At 39.7% G+C, this 16,975-nt stretch overlaps 1 protein-coding gene across 3 annotated transcripts in view; it reads right to left on the reverse strand.

Moving 5' to 3' along the window:
• myo1ea (myosin IEa) overlaps positions 1-16,975 on the reverse strand; it is a 50,586-nt gene that overhangs the window by 21,901 nt on the left and 11,710 nt on the right. For 2 of the 3 annotated variants that reach the window (XM_019886826.1, XM_019886825.1), the window contains exons 1-8: positions 11,311-11,540; positions 8,858-8,947; positions 7,287-7,381; positions 4,159-4,246; positions 2,855-2,944; positions 1,717-1,848; positions 1,092-1,226; positions 855-987 (exon numbers count right to left, since the gene is read on the reverse strand). In XM_019886826.1, coding sequence (XP_019742385.1) covers positions 855-987; positions 1,092-1,226; positions 1,717-1,848; positions 2,855-2,944; positions 4,159-4,246; positions 7,287-7,381; positions 8,858-8,947; positions 11,311-11,505 — 958 coding nt within the window. In that variant the 5' untranslated portion in view covers positions 11,506-11,540. Of the gene's footprint in view, positions 1-854; positions 988-1,091; positions 1,227-1,716; positions 1,849-2,854; positions 2,945-4,158; positions 4,247-7,286; positions 7,382-8,857; positions 8,948-11,310; positions 11,541-12,641; positions 12,786-16,975 lie in introns of those variants that run through there. The other variant, XM_019886827.1, reaches the window with a different exon arrangement.

Genomic DNA, 16,975 nt, shown 5'->3' on the forward strand with positions numbered 1-16,975 from the left:
ATCAAATTGCAAGAGTAGCCGTTTACACCGACCTTTCAGAAGTCTTCTCCAAAGACGCAAAATTTGTCTCAGGTTTGAAAAATCAAATTGCAAGAGCTAATTTAAACATTTGTATTTAATCCACCCAGTATTTTCCATGAAAATTGACAGCTAATTTAGCTCTATGTCAGAAAAGTTCCAGGACCGGAGTCACAAAACATTTGTACTACCGGTAATCACTCAGGTGTCTAAAGCACTTTCCCAGCCTTTTCTGCCACTCCTTCATGCATGATTGAAAGCTTTCTTTCGGAATGCAGCACGGCTTCCCTTTGTCATTTCAGCCATCTTGATGTCATGCACCTCTTCAATTGCCAGGTCGTGTGAGTGGGGAGGTTGCTCCGGCACGGTGAGGTTTTCTTGGCCAGGAATTGTAAGCTGCTCGGGATATTGTGATCTGTTGTCATGGTGAAGAGCCACGAGATGCCCGACCATAACTCAACACTGCAGGACCTCCGTCTGGCCCACAGTGTAGGGCAAATTCATAGTTTGGGTTTGAAATATATCTTTCATAAAACCGGTCCTTAAACTTTTCTGACACACCTCAAATTTGTGTGCCTGAAATTTTAATCAATCAAAAGATGGAATCAGACAGAAAAGTTGACAGGCAATTGACGGGCTTGCATGACCACAGAAACCCACTGAGATAGGTAGGCAGAGAGAAAACGAAAAAGCAAACAGGCAGGTAAAACTGAAAACCAGGCACGGTATCAAGACACACAAGAACATGGATAAGCAAACAGAAACAAACAAGACGACTAATGAGATACAGAGGGAACCACACACTGGTGGTTCCTTAGTCCACAAAGGCCACTTACACTCTTCACTCTCCACAGCAGCGTAGTTGCCCGCCTCCTTGAAGCTGATGTTGCCCACGTGCAGGACGCCAGCCACAATCTGAAGCACCATGGCGCGGTCCTGATCCGAGATGCCAATCACCTTCATGGCATGCTGGCAACACCAAGAGTCAACAGTTACAACAAAATAGGGAGGCCAAAGTGGACACAGTCACTGGGACAGAAAAGTATGTGTTGATGGGGTACTACGGTCCTTACCACGGTCTCCTGGAAATCATTTTTGTCATTAATGTCGTCCACTTTGTAAGAACCAGACTGGTTGAGGTAAGTGTAGTAATCCAAACTCGTGATCCCAAGGCTGTTCTTCTGGTCGTCGCTCGCACCTTCTATCAACTGTACTCAAGAGACACAATAACATATAATGCTGTGCTGGTTCACATGTACATCATCAGATTATGTAAAGTTGTTTTACATGAGTCAAAGCGCTCGCCTTGGAAAACACATTTTCAAAGAGCCAAATGGTATTTTCCATGACACCTTTCAGGGAGTTAAAACAGAAGGCATTAAGGAGTTGCAGCTAGAATAATTTCTGCTCTTGCGGGAAAATGTTGGTGTGTGTCTGGGGGAATTTCTGTCCATTAATCCAGATCGATATGTGTTAGTTCACTAAACCTGAGAGGGCCTAATGGCTCTGAATCTCTGTTCTACTTCATCCTCGGGGTGTTGAATGAGGCTGAACTCGGGGCTTTAGCCCAAACCCTGTTTGATACGTGAATTGAGATGTTGCCCAATACTTCAGTCCATATCCTGATTTTCCCCTCACAGACCGTATCGGTGAGCCAACCATTTCCTCACTGCTGCGCAGGTCGCAAATAGCTCCCACCTGATAGAATATATGGAAACTCCTCTCGCCAGGATTCCTCATGACGACACGTGACTTCTCCAGAAGGAAGTTGGAAATTTTCCCTCCGTCTGGCTCGCCGCCGTTGCTGAACTGGATCTCAAAGTATTTCCCCTGATGGACCAGAGAGACATTTTCACCAACGGAGTGGGCTAACAGACAGGAGCTGCGGGCTCTGACGTGCTCCTGTGTGTGCTCCCATATGAATATTTTACTGCATTTTTACTGTATTCACCAGACGGGCGTGTAGTGTAATGTCTTTTCCAGTCACTTTCAAACTGAGAGCAGTAGCTCGACACTGAACAGAGACATTATTGACTCAAAGACGCTACCTCAAAAGCAGTTATTTAAGGCGGATGGAGCCAAAATAAAGGGATTTTTCCTGAGACGATACAGTAGGGTTATGGAACCGATGCATCTCGAAAGACAAATATAACCCGAGAGGAAACCACATACTCATCATACAAAATAAACATGTGTTCTGACGTTGCATCATATAAATTTAGGATGGAAGATTCAAATGGCCCCTGGACCATTTCATTGGAACGGTCTGCCTTCATTTTAGGAAGCTATCCGTCTTCTATATGACTTTGAAAGCTTTTGCAAACAAAGCTGGGGTTATCAGTTGCATGAGGCAGATGACAACTGCATCTCCGTATGTGTTTGACTTTGTTTCAGGAGAAATTGCCAAACACTTTTTAGGACCATGTGATGTATTTGAACGGTCCCTAAACATCCAAAGTATTTATTCATTTTTTGTTTTGTTATGTTAACATTACGACTTTTTAATTCCCATGGCATATAGGTTGTACATGTGGTTGTTTGTTTGTTTTTTTTTTTAAACTGATGTTCGGATTGTGAGAGGGTCTTTGGAAAAATGCCTCGACTGTTACGGCGACTTGACCCAAATAAGTACCCCAACTCTAAATGATCTCACAATGACCACTTATGATGGTATGTCCTCTATAAAATTGCGTTGGATTGTGTACTTCTCGTCATATCACAAAGTATCTTTTTTTTCCTTCCAGGTGAACACTATTTGAAAGTGACTTGTCATGGCTTACTTTTAAAAACTATGTAAAGCAGTGTGACAATGGTATGAGGTATTGGGAAATCTTACAAATCTGCTGGAGTTGTTGTTCCTAACCGTCTTGGCGTTACCAAAGGCCTCCAGCAGCGGGTTGGACTGCAGGATGATGTCTTTGACGTGCTGCAACGATACAAAGGGGCATGTGCAGTGAGCGACATCTCTCTCGCTCTCTTTCTCTTGCGCTCTCTTCTCTCACACACACGCGCACGCACGCACGCACGCACGCACGCACGCACACGCACGCACGCACGCACACACACACACACACACACACACACACACACAGTAGAGTGTATTAGGTAAAGATATCACATTCTTCACACTCTCACTTGTGAGTGTGACTGGAACTTTCCACTCACACATTCTTTTTGTACAAACACAGTCTGGAGGACATCTTTCCTTTGCAAGGCATTTCTATGTCAGCCTCTCATTCGATTGAAATTACAGACTTCCAGTCATTTTATGGAGACTGGAATTAAATGCACAATACTCAGAAAAAGTTTGGGATATCGATCTTTCTGGTGAAATTTCAGGATGAACCTACAATGTACCACAACCTTTTCAGGTGAACTTAGATTGACCTTGTCGAAACGTTTGAATGTCCATGTCTCACTGTCTATTTCAGTACTTTTTGCACAACTTATTAAAGTGATGTAATGGCCAAAATATGGAGAAAGAAAAGCTCTACCTATGATCCCAAAAACACAAACTCGTCTGTGAAGTATGAGGAGGTAATATTGTTTATTACCATGAAAGAATTGCTATATTGGTAGCTTGCTAGCTTATTTTGTCAATTAGCCCATGCGTGACTTCATGACTTCTCACAACCGGCAGCGTGTAAAATGTTACTACTGTGTGTTAATATACAGTACAATAACATTGAGCACAATTTTTCTTATGAAAAAAATAATTTTTTTTTTTTTTTTTAATTTGGTTTTGCTGCTCCAGATATTCGCGTTGAACTGAATTGAACTGTAATGCTTGGTAAAATGGAAACCAGGGCAATTTATCAGCCATGCAGTGCAATGTTTTCTGATTCATTTTTGAGAAAAAAAGTGGATTGAATATAAAAAATGGAATCCCACTGCTCTTGCAGCGCAGGCATTTCCTCATCACATTTAGATCTTTATCAAGCTTAGAAGCAGGACATTTCAGGGGTGACAGATAGCTGGAGGAAGCCGTTTAAATATTAAGGATTTTAGCTGGCTGTAGAGTCTTGTTTTTATTTGATTTCATGCTTCACAATCTACACATTGCGGATTCGAGTATAAACAGAATGAGAAATTGTTCTGACATGACTTTTTCTGTCATTCGTAAGAAGAAAATGGTCTCACCTGCACTCTTGGTCCGCCTCCTGACACTCTGGAGATATATCCCATTATGTATTTGGCCGCCACAGTCTTGCCGGCTCCACTCTCACCACTAAAAGAGACAAAATATATCAACATCTGCTTTTTCTCGTCTTATTCATCTTTAAATGATACGCTGAACAATATGATGGAAAGCGCTGCTGTTATTACAGTTATGAATTGTGTGCTTTACAGATCTAATTTGTGCATATCCTTTTTATTGCAGTTCTTGTTTTCCCAGTTCTGGATTCTTTGTGGTTTTGGACATTTAGTTTCTGTTTTGCACTGGAGAACATTTCCCTCTTGCACTTAATGAAAGTCATAAATGAGTGCTCTTGACTACACCATTGTAGTTTAATGCCTGGACTTTACAGTTGCAAAATATCAAAACAGTAATTTGATAGGATACGTACGCCACAAATACGGAGTTGCTATTTAGTATTTTGGTTTTCAAATATTGGATGTTGTCATTAAATCTCAAGAAATTATAGTGCATACGTCAGTGGTGACTTGGCAAAACAGAGGTTGAAATCTGATAAAAAAAAAAAAAAAAAAAAAAAAAAAAACTAAAATAGTGGCAGCCAAAAGAATGGCTTTGAAAAATGTTTGTTCTCTCAAATTGTACTGTATCCATCAACTAAATAAATAATATTGGTGACAGTCTAGTGCATGTAAATCCCGTTGGCACACACTTGCCTTCATCTCTATTCCCACAGCCTACACTCTACTTTCCCTTCTTGACTTTTGGGTCATACTTATTTGGACGCATGTGGTTTGGCAGTGGAGGGCTGCGGAGTCTTGTTTTTATTTTATTATTTTTTTCTCCAGCGCCTTAAAGTAGAGTCGTCTTGCTAAATGCTGTGTGAGAAACAGCTGCAGCCTGTTAGCGGCGGCCAGAGGAAGTCATGGGAGCCACTCGTCTATTAACCCTCCCCCACAGTCCAGCACCTCCTCAACTCTGTTGGGGCCTCCTCACTGTACACTGGAAATACTCACAATACTGCACGCGAGCATACGTTTTTCAGAGTCCCTCTTCAAACGTGTTTTCTATTTTGGGCACATCAGTATAAAGCTGTGGGGGGCGTCAATGATGTCTGTCGGGATTTATCAACAACAGTTAAGCATCAGCACTCCTTAATCAAGGATAACTTTAGCAGTTTGGTTACTAAAGTAAATCTGTGCAATGTATTTGATAAAAATGATATGATGGAACAGTCAGTAATGTGAGATTTAGGTAAAAACACATAAGTAGGTGAGTCAGGTAAAAGTACATTCGAAAACTAAATCACATGTGAGGGGCTCCACATATTTGTGGTTCAACATTTGGGAATTCACATATTGGCAAGTTTTTGGGGAACCTTTCCTGCGTTATTTGCTGAAAGTGCAGTTGGTGTTTTTGTGCTCAGGCCAGAGCAAAAAAAAAAATATTGCTTTTCCACCATCTTGTTGCGTCTTGGTGCCAAAGAACCATATAGAAAGGAGTTGTAGTGTTACGATTAGACAAAAAGTATTAAATTGCTGCCAACTTGTTGTTTCCCAGTACCAAGGAACAACAGTGAAGCAAGTTGGGCCGGTTCAATTAGACAAAAGTAGTGATTTGCCATCAATGTGGGGCACCTTGGTGCCTAGGCTCAATGTTGGAAGTGAGTTGAGGAGCTTTAATAAGATAAAAGTAGTGCTCCGCCCCAATATTGTGGCATCTTGGTGCCAAGGAACCAGGTGGAATTGAGTTGAGGAGCTTCATTTTGACCAAACTTGTGCTTTGTACCCATTTTGTGGTATGTATAGGCTGTTATAGACCTTTTATGGAGGGGGCATCAATTACTCACCTAGTAATAAAACATATAGGAATTTGTACATGGACCTAATGCTGCATATCGACTAATGGCTCAAAGTGTGCAAACTTTAAATGGCGGTGGTTACTACGACACACAGTGTTGTGAAATGGAAAGCAGAGCACTTCTGGAAATGAGCTCGTGGTTAGTTCAATAAAAAATAAAAATAAAAAAAACAATCCTGCTTCTGCTGCAGAGTCCATAATGAGCTGCTGTTCATGTGCCATCAAAATATCAAATCACAACTTCTTACATGACAACACGTACAGTACTAATCACACATGCTGGGAGATGCCAGTGTCACAATATAAATACTGACTTCAAGTACAGTAACCAAGTATTTGTACTTCCTTACTCCCGAGTCACCACCACTGCTTATATTGTTCATTGTCCAAGTAAATGGTGAAAATTGGAAACACATGCCAATGCTGACCACACTGCCTGGCCAGCAGTTGGCAGAAGCCTTTGTTTGCCTCATCATAACACCACTTCCATTCTTTTGTTTGCTGATTTAGACCATCGCATAATCCAACTCTGTGCCTTTATGTGGGGATGAAACTGAACGAGCAAGTGCTCGCTGGACAAACAACAGGCTTAAAGTGCTGAAGCAGGATTCATTCATCATGAGGTAAGCACTATGACTACAGCAACCGTGGAGCTCAGGTGACTGCACCATGGGATAAAAGGCCCCATCATGACACATCAGTCCTTTCAGCACAACCAGGAAGTTGAGGAAAAAGCATTACAGTAGCACACCTCTTGACATCACATCATGTTGATTGTACTTGTATAGCTCTGACTCATATCAGAAGTTATCTCAAGACACTTCACAATTCAAGAAAAAATACATTCCAGATCCCGGGCGACCATCTGTCTCAGACGAGTTTCGATGCAGAGTCAAGAGTAGAGGGAAAAGAGTAAATAAAGAGAGAAAACAGGAAAGAGCAGTTGAGCGACCAGGCGAGGGATGGAAGAACAATAGGCACAACAACTAATTTTAATGGTCCGGCCCACTTGACATCTACCGAGGCCGTATGTGGCCCACAATGTGAAATGAGTTTGACACCCCTGATGTAGCTCTTAGTTGCAAAAAGATTGGTGGTCCCAAGCTTAACGGGTTACGGTACTCAGTAACTGTAATAATAATAATCCTCAACTATCATGAGTAACTCGTTATATTACTTTTTGCTGGCTAAATGTAATGTATTACTGGAACATGTACCCCCAACACTGCTTGTCATGCAGTTTTTTTTGTTGTTGTTGTTGGGTTTTTTTTACCTAATGATGACACACTGATTTTCTCGGTCGATCATCATATTTCTGTACATGTTGTCCGCCAGAGCGTAGATGTGAGGAGGGTTCTCATACTGGGCCTGATGGGAGAGAAACATATCACAAGGACAGGATATTAGAAAAGATTTGTTCAAGCATTGTGTTGGCTATAAATTTCCAAAAATGTCCATGTATCAAGTGCAAAAGATAATTCAAAACACACCAGTGAACCACATTGTTGTTTCCGCCTTTTTTTTTCTTGAATCCCACACGCCGTGAATATAAAAAGTCTACACATCCGTGTTCAAATGGAAGGTTTTTGTGGCGAGGGAAAAAGTAAAATGAGCAAGATAAATAAAATCCATCATTATTGTGTGCCGTACATGTTCAACTTTATTGGATTATAAAAATAATAGGAATAAAACCTTTTCGAGTGAGGAAATAAAAATAAACCACTGAAAATGCGGTTGCATAAACCGGGGTGTTACATGAACAGTAGTCCGGGGCCACCAAGTGAGTGTGTCGGACTGTCGGAGTGTGACGGCTGGGAAAAATTGCATGAATAAATTTAATAAAATCTGTGAGTGTGTCGGACCGTCCAATGATGCTGGGAAAAATTGCATGAATAAATTTAATAAAATCAACATGTTCTTGCTTTTTTTTAAAAATCGGTAATATTCAATATGTGAGGTTTTCAATCATCATTAATCTTTTTATCGCAATGTAACTTTTTTTGCATCAATTAAATTTGTCCATACTGTCCTGAATAAGTTATACAGTCCAGAAAATGTCAAATGTTTAACATTCAGTTAAATACTATATGACAATAAAATTCACTAACATGAAAAAAAAAATAAACAGAAGCAATATTTACTGAAAGGCTTACACAAAATGCAGGATAAGGAGGCTAAATATGTAATAATATATAATCATTGAAACTTAGCATATTTTAAATGCACAGGGCACAGGGCCAGTGGCGGTTCTGCCAGGGGCCACAACAACGGCTGAAATATTCCTTTCTTGTAGGGTTAGAACACTACAACATCAATGCTGGCCCATAGTCCTCCTTTGTTAGCATTAAACATAACATACTTATCTAAAGCTAAATGATGTGATTGATTTAAATATTAAACCTGTCTGGGATTTCAATGATTGTGAATGATCAAGATGTTCCAACTTCCTAAAAGTTTGTACTAGCACTAAATAGTACAGATAAGGACCAAATGCTTTGCTCTTCACCCGTTTATTTGACTATACATATACTGTAATGTCTTGTGCATTTTTAAAAGGCAACCAGTACGTTTATCTGCACGGTATTGAATATTTGTTCAGAGTGTCTGGGGCTGGTGTGCAGCTGGCCGAACACACAGTTCTATGACGGCGCTGCCAAGCTTTCCCAGCGATCATGTCCAGTTCCTGACAGGCAACATCTGCGCCCGCCAGCTGGAACGTTCACCTTAAATCCAACCCAGTTCTTTTCAGCAACTTTGTTCTGCAGACGGTCCCATCTTCGAAGCTGCGCGTGCTGCAGCGACACAGCCTGCGCGGATGCTTTCAGGTTCAATTCAGCGACTCACCGCGCCTTGATAGATCTCCACTTCTTTTTCCCCGAAGTAAGGCATCTGCTTGAAGGGGTTGATGGAGATTAGCACAGGACCAATGTATGTCTGACAGGAGCATTGGTTGTTAAAGATCACAAAGAGATTTGTTGGGTTTTTTTGGGCTGTCCTGCAGAAGACTAAAGGTATTTTTTTCAACAAATAAATGGAATAATTAAACGAATACACTTTCAATAATTCCAAATATTTGTTACATATGTATTTATAATTTTAACAAAAAAAAAAAATAATAAGACTGTGATGTCTGGCATTTCTGAACAACTGTTAGATTTTAAAAAGTTACACTAAACTTTTACATTAAAAATAATTTTACATAAAATTAAATGTTTCATTAGCTATTTTAAATTTTAAAAAACTAATATCTTTTAATAGCCAACTTTTCTTCCAATTTTAAATCTAAATGATGTTAAAGTGTCATTTTTTTAACATTAAAAAATAGTTTTGAATAAAAAGTGTATCTTGTTCCATGCCATTTTTTAATAGAATTTTTACTCTCGCAAAAAAGAATGATTGATTCTTAACATTTATACATTTATATCATTTGACGCGGGGCATGTTTAATTTTATTCTTACAAGATGCGGTGGGCCGATAAAATACATGTAGTGGGCTGCATATGGCCACATCAGCCAGACTTTGGACACCGTGGAACTTTAAGTTTGGTTATAGTTTGCCATTCCAGTTGCTCATATACTAGACAATTGAATGGTCTGATAGCTAAAGAACAAATTACTTAATTGGATTTTTATATAAAATCCTTGGTTTTGAGAAAATGGTCGAGAATGGGCTGGGCATTCAACACCGTTGTGAGGTTTTACACCCTGAAGCCAAAGTGCTGTCGATGACAGATAAAGCCGCTATTGTGGGTGGCCTACAGTGAAAGAACTGCAGTGCTGCTGGCAAGGAGGCCGCACAGTTGTTGCTGTTTGCTGACCAACATCTAAATCCTGACTAAGAGTTGTCAGGTCTAAAGCTGCCAGCATTTTGCAAAGTTCACAACCCCCAGACGCTGCCATAAAAGTGCTTCTTGGAGAACTGTTTTTCAAAGGGATTCGTCATTCCTCATTCATGAGTAGTTCATTCAGTAAATTGTGCGTGTACTTGGGATTAGAAAAAAAAATAAATCCTCATCGGTGTGCAATGTGCGTTGCTTTCAATAGTTTAAATCGAAACCAGAACTGCTCACAAAGCCGAATATGGTATGTCTGGCAAAAACATAAGTTACGTTTTAAATGAACTTTAGTGTAAAAAGTAACAGGCTGCGCGACAATGACTCGAAGTCAGTCATATCTGGGAGAAAAAAAAAAACAAAAAAAAGGGGTGGGAGGCACCATATGTAAAGGGGTCTTCCTTAGGCCACCACTTTTTATAAGTACGAATGGAAATTGGTTTTCCAGTCAATGTTCGCAAATTTGCGGTATGACATTTAAAAATTCGCCTATTTGCGCTTTTCTTGTTTTGTTTTTTCTAGCTATCCGCCAGGTTCATGACGGGACTATAGCATCCCACAGCTCCACTGTAACACCGTGCATGCAGTATACAAATGATTCAGTGAACATTCAAACTTTTCCAAGGACATTTACGTCATTTAACCCACTAGTTGTAATTTGCGAACAATCTTGGCATGGACGTGTGAAAGGTTTAGTTTTGCTTTACCCCTCCCGCACGTGGCACTACATCAACGCAAGCTATTGTTATTTTATTTTATTGTTATTTTGTCATTGTTATTTTACTCTGAATTAGGCTCAATTTAGTGCCAAACCAATTGAAAACGGCTTGTAATCATACTATAATGAAGCTTCTACCGTGCTTTTTTCATAACCCAAAGATGTTCAACAGTATTGAATCTAACTGGCTTAGATGCTGCACATAGTGATTTTCTCGGTAACGTAGCATTTTATTTCTATATTGTACGGTATTTATTTTGAACCATACAGATAAAAATAATGTCAGGAACATATTAAGTGCATTTCCATTGCTTTCAATATGAAACATTACCTTGTTTTGTGAGCATTTTGGCTCGTGAACTGAACCGCAGACCAGATTACAACCATAAGCAGTACTTAGCTGCCATTTTGTGGCATCTATCAGCAATTACAAATCAGGAAATTTAACATACCGGTACTAAAAAAATCAAATCATTTGGGCATCCAGGCTGCACACATGCAGATTGACTGTTTTGTTACAGTTTGCACCCCAGTGAAATATTCTAACTTTGCACGACTCAAACATCTAGCAGTGGTAGCAAGCTGACCTGTGCCCCTTTAACCGCAGCAGGGGCGGGCATTTGCTTCCGACAATAAGGTTGCTCACTGCCGCCAATGACTATCAGGATATTCTGGGAAAAGCGGAGGTGAAGGGAAACTCGCAATTCCTCGCCGAGGTGCGAGGCGCCAATGTAAGGTGAGGATACAAAGATGTAGTCATCCATGTATCGCTTCTTCAGGTTGTCCACGATGGCGTCCTCGTTGATCTTGCTGAGCAGGACCATGTCATCCACTCCGCTCAGTTTGATATTGTGGCTCTGCCAGTGGTACCCAAACTGACCCCGGCCCCCCTGAAACAAAAACAAAAAAGTGAGATGAGCCAGCAAAGCCAACCAGAACATTTCATTGACTTTTGAGTACAACTGTCATAAAACAAGAGGATTACATGTCTAATAAAACTATTTATTCGTGTACATGTTTGCATGTACAGTATAACTAAGGTAACCAAATCGGAATATGAGCTACAATCCACAAAAATTTATTTCATGTCCCTCAGTATAAAAACTAAATATGATTATCTTTGTAAAGGCAGACTATTTTTTAAATGTGGCTTACATCACTGATTCTTAAACTGTGCCACAAGGGTTGCATCTAGTGGTATGTAAAAAAAAAAAAAATGCTTACGATTGTGCAGGTGCATCAAATGTTATGACCAGAAAGTGTACAGTATATTGGTTTGATTTACTTCATATGTTGATGAAGATTCTCCAAAAAAGAAAAAAAAATAAGAGTAAAAAAATAACAATAGTAGGAATAACACAAAAATATAGAAAAAAATCTTACGTTTTGTTTTTTTTTGACATTCAGAACAGAAAATACCTTATGGCCGTCAGAGACATTGTACGCCATAGCCAAAGTGAAAGCGCTGCTTGAATGTTTTAAAAATAAGAATGTTTTCAATTTGTGAATGATATCCTGTTTTGTTTAGGTTTTTTTTTGTTCACTCTTTGCATAGTGGTTCACATTTGAGTTGAGGGGAGTTAAAATCCTAAGTAAAATATATTGACGGATACATGAAGCCTATCAAATATTACATAAATATGTTATTAGTAAATACCTAAAATTGAAATATTATATAACACCACATTTAAAACATGTATGTATTTATATATAGAACAACTACAATTGGTATAGGCTCGAGCACAGCCTTAACCCTAGTGAGGATAAGCAAGACAAAAGATGGGATGGATGAAATAAAAAACAAATTTGGGCATCCAGGCTGCACACATGCAGATTGACTGTTTTGTTACAGTTTGCACCCCAGTGAAATATTCTAACTTTGCACGACTCAAACATCTAGCAGTGGTAGCAAGCTGACCTGTGCCCCTTTAACCGCAGCAGGGGCGGGCATTTGCTTCCGACAATAAGGTTGCTCACTGCCGCCAATGACTATCAGGATATTCTGGGAAAAGCGGAGGTGAAGGGAAACTCGCAATTCCTCGCCGAGGTGCGAGGCGCCAATGTAAGGTGAGGATACAAAGATGTAGTCATCCATGTATCGCTTCTTCAGGTTGTCCACGATGGCGTCCTCGTTGATCTTGCTGAGCAGGACCATGTCATCCACTCCGCTCAGTTTGATATTGTGGCTCTGCCAGTGGTACCCAAACTGACCCCGGCCCCCCTGAAACAAAAACAAAAAAGTGAGATGAGCCAGCAAAGCCAACCAGAACATTTCATTGACTTTTGAGTACAACTGTCATAAAACAAGAGGATTACATGTCTAATAAAACTATTTATTCGTGTACATGTTTGCATGTACAGTATAACTAAGGTAACCAAATCGGAATATGAGCTACAATCCACAAAAATTTATTTCATGTCCCTCAGTATAAAAACTAAATATGATTATCTTTGTAAAGGCAGACTATTTTTTAAATGTGGCTTACATCACTGATTCTTAAACTGTGCCACAAGGATTGCATCTAGTGGTATGTAAAAAAAAAAAAAATGCTTACGATTGTGCAGGTGCATCAAATGTTATGACCAGAAAGTGTACAGTATATTGGTTTGATTTACTTCATATGTTGATGAAGATTCTCCAAAAAAGAAAAAAAAATAAGAGTAAAAAAATAACAATAGTAGGAATAACACAAAAATATAGAAAAAAATCTTACGTTTTGTTTTTTTTTGACATTCAGAACAGAAAATACCTTATGGCCGTCAGAGACATTGTACGCCATAGCCAAAGTGAAAGCGCTGCTTGAATGTTTTAAAAATAAGAATGTTTTCAATTTGTGAATGATATCCTGTTTTGTTTAGGTTTTTTTTTGTTCACTCTTTGCATAGTGGTTCACATTTGAGTTGAGGGGAGTTAAAATCCTAAGTAAAATATATTGACGGATACATGAAGCCTATCAAATATTACATAAATATGTTATTAGTAAATACCTAAAATTGAAATATTATATAACACCACATTTAAAACATGTATGTATTTATATATAGAACAACTGCAATTGGTATAGGCTCGAGCACAGCCTTAACCCTAGTGAGGATAAGCAGGACAAAAGATGGGATGGATGGATGAAATAAAAAACAAAAATTGAGTGTGGCTTCAGGCACATGTGGCGTCCCCACCAAACCCCATCTATGAGGTCATCAGACAAAAAGAAACACTTCCTTCACAATCTGTACATTTTGTGACTGCTGCAGCATGATGAGTGTGTTTCCTTTTGGACTCAACTTCCATCCACATCCGAACACTCAGCCCACATCTCTTGTTTTTCTTAAGATGACTTGTGAGGTCATCCATCATGCGCTATGAATCAGTGTTGTGTCACTCAGCGTGCGGCTACTGTGGACGTAGGTCACATCGTGCAGCTTGGCCAGCGACGGCGAAGCATCCACTATTCAACCCTTGACTTCCTCCCAAGAGGAAAGTGGGGAAGCGTAGTGAGGGGGACTCTAATTCATACGTTCAAAAAAAAGAAAAAGAAGAACAACAATCTACCGCCACGATCTAATCAGATCAAAACTGAAATCTTCCTTTGGAAAAGGTGTATTAAGTCTGTATTAAAATCACATGGAAAGCCTGTCACTCATTAACTTTGTTATAGAGAGAGGTGCGCTTTTAACATCTTCCAGGGTGAATTTAGACTTTACAGAGAAAAAAAAAATCGACCACTTTACATGCTGTGTGCTGGTGAAAAATGTTCACAGCTTTTGTAGACTTACCCAGGTACTTTTCCTCTCCAGTAAAAGAGCCAATTAACGCCTAATTAATCCTTCACATCACACCCATTAACATGTTTGACTGCTTTTTTTCTTGGTGGGGCAAAAGGAAATGCACATATTTTCCTTTTCACAATAACATGCCAATGCTGCATTAGGAGGAATGGAAAAATGTATTTATTAGCTGTTATGGTCATCATGCATACAAAGAAATCTTGATACTGTTCTTTTAGAAGGTAGCCATTGAATGTTTGGTTAGTCGTGGGAGGGAACTGTGCTACAATTGGTGTTTAATTACAGACTCAAAGGAGCAAAAGGTGCTATTTGACTGGGGCTTTTGACAAACGCATCTTACGCAACTTGTCTATCGTGAGGCCGCAGCAGAGGTGGGTAATATCGAGCTCCATTTACAGTGATCCCTTGCTATTTCGCGGTTCGTTTATCGCGGCTTCACTGCATCGCGGATTTTTTCAAACATATTCATAAAAAAAATAAAATAAAATAAAAAATATATAAAAATCATATACATGTAGTACAGTACTGTATATGTTGCTCTATGTGACTCGCTGTTGTTTTGCTGACTTTCGCAGCTTCTCGCGGACTGTTTGCAAACTTTTTGCGGACTTCAAAAGAAAAACTTTTTTTTTAATGTTTTCTGTATTTTCATATTCATAAACTAACCTAACTTATACATGTTTAAGTCTATTAGTATACAGCATTAAGTCATGTTAATTACTTCAAAATTTACTTCTACATGCATGTATACCATTAAATTTGGCCTTATAAATATTACGTACATGTACTTATATGGAGGGGGGGGGTTGCTACTTCGCGGATTTTTGTTTATCGCGGGTGGTTTTGGTCCCCATTAACCGCGATAAACGAGAGATTACTGTATTCGTTTCGTCGACTCAAGTGACTTGTTGAATAAATTGTACTTGTCAGCATACCGTTAATGCTACATCCTTTTATTTGAGGATTTTTGTGAAGAAGGAACACTACTTTTATGCCGTTGCATTTAGCTACGTTCCGCTGGCGGACAAAAAAAAAAAAAAAAAAAGTCGGCATCTGAGTCACACTGTCATGTCATCTAATTTCAACCTACAAGAACTCGACTGGAGAAACACACAAAAGGCTGTCGCCGTGTGCATTTGGAAAACAATGCCCTGTGGAATTAAAACCAGTAGGTCAGCCACAGCACATAAATGCAAATTGCAGTTCAGTCAACCAAATCAGAGTTCCTCACTGTACAAAGGGTTGGGCACATTCAAATGAAACAGGGAAAAAAGTAACCCGCATCGTATGTAGATCACTGAAGATGAAGCAACTTATAGTGAGCAGAACTCACATTGTTTTTTGAATTACCGGTAATGAAACAAGGTGTTAGTTGCTGAGAAATGTGGGTGCTCTCTGCTTGGTGAGCAGATTGTGCTGGTTTAACTGCATGTGTAATTTAGAGTTCATTTATGATCAGTAATTGTGGGTTAATTTGCTCTTGTTTGGTATTTGATAGGTGATATCTTTGGGCAATATTATATCTTGTTTAGACAAACGTAGATCTTTGCGCCCATGTCGCGGCATCTATTTTTTGTTGTGGAGGCTGGGGGCCTTCGATGATGCGGGTATTTTCACTTTAAGCAACAGGGCTCAGTTTCTTTCCCCCGTGGATAGCGGGGCTTGACTGTATCTGGACTTCTCCCCTCTCCTTTTTAAACACCCAATCAAATTTTTCTAAAGTGAGATAGCTGTGACAGTCACCCATGCACTTTCAGACAAATAATTGAACGATTCAGTCAAACACAATGAAAACAATAGCAACAAACTACAAGTTAGCCAAAACTTACATCCTGACAAGCACACGCAGACTAACTGGCCAAATTCCTAACATCACTCACTAGGCCACACCCCTGAAAGGGATGGTATCTGTAAAAGTATCGCACAATCCCTCCAATGATATAAATCATCCAATAACACATGCTGAGCATTTTACATAAGCATGTTTTGGCACCACGGACAAAACCAAGACCCACAAATGCTTCAGGTCAATAATTGTCAACAGAGTGTGTGTGGGAAAACCATCTAGTCGAGAAAAAAAAAAAGGCAAACCTTCAAGTGCGCTGCAATTAACCTGTCTGAAATGGAAAAAGTGCAGATTCATGATGAGGGAACTAATAAGTTGTGTACATAGGAGGTGCATGTCAAACGGGAGAATAGCTTCATATGTTTTGACTCGGGCTGGTTTAATGAGGCAAGACTGAGAAAATAGTCTTGCATCAACAGTCACGGGCAGGGAGGAGCTGACCAGGGAAAAAGGGCGGCACACACAAACACAGACATACACACAAAGATGCCTGGGAGGTGCCTTGATTGTCCGCACACAGGTCTCTGGAGGGTTAAAGGTCATAGCGCTCAAACTGTGATAGTGTTCGAGAGGGACGTCACTTTCCAACCAACTTGTCAGAAGTTGTTTTATGTTCAATTTGCTTGGAATTTAAACTTCTGAATCTATCGTAGCTTCTATTTGTTGACTGAGAGCTTGTTTACAGCAGACGTGTGTGACATCATGCAGGCTGTGATCATGACGTCTCTAAACCACTGGTGAAAGGAGACTTTGATTCTCTCCTCTTTCGTCCACACAAA

The sequence above is a fragment of the Hippocampus comes genome, unplaced genomic scaffold (genome assembly GCF_001891065.2).
Source record: "Hippocampus comes isolate QL1 unplaced genomic scaffold, H_comes_QL1_v1.1 scaffold261, whole genome shotgun sequence".
Taxonomy (NCBI): domain Eukaryota; kingdom Metazoa; phylum Chordata; class Actinopteri; order Syngnathiformes; family Syngnathidae; genus Hippocampus; species Hippocampus comes.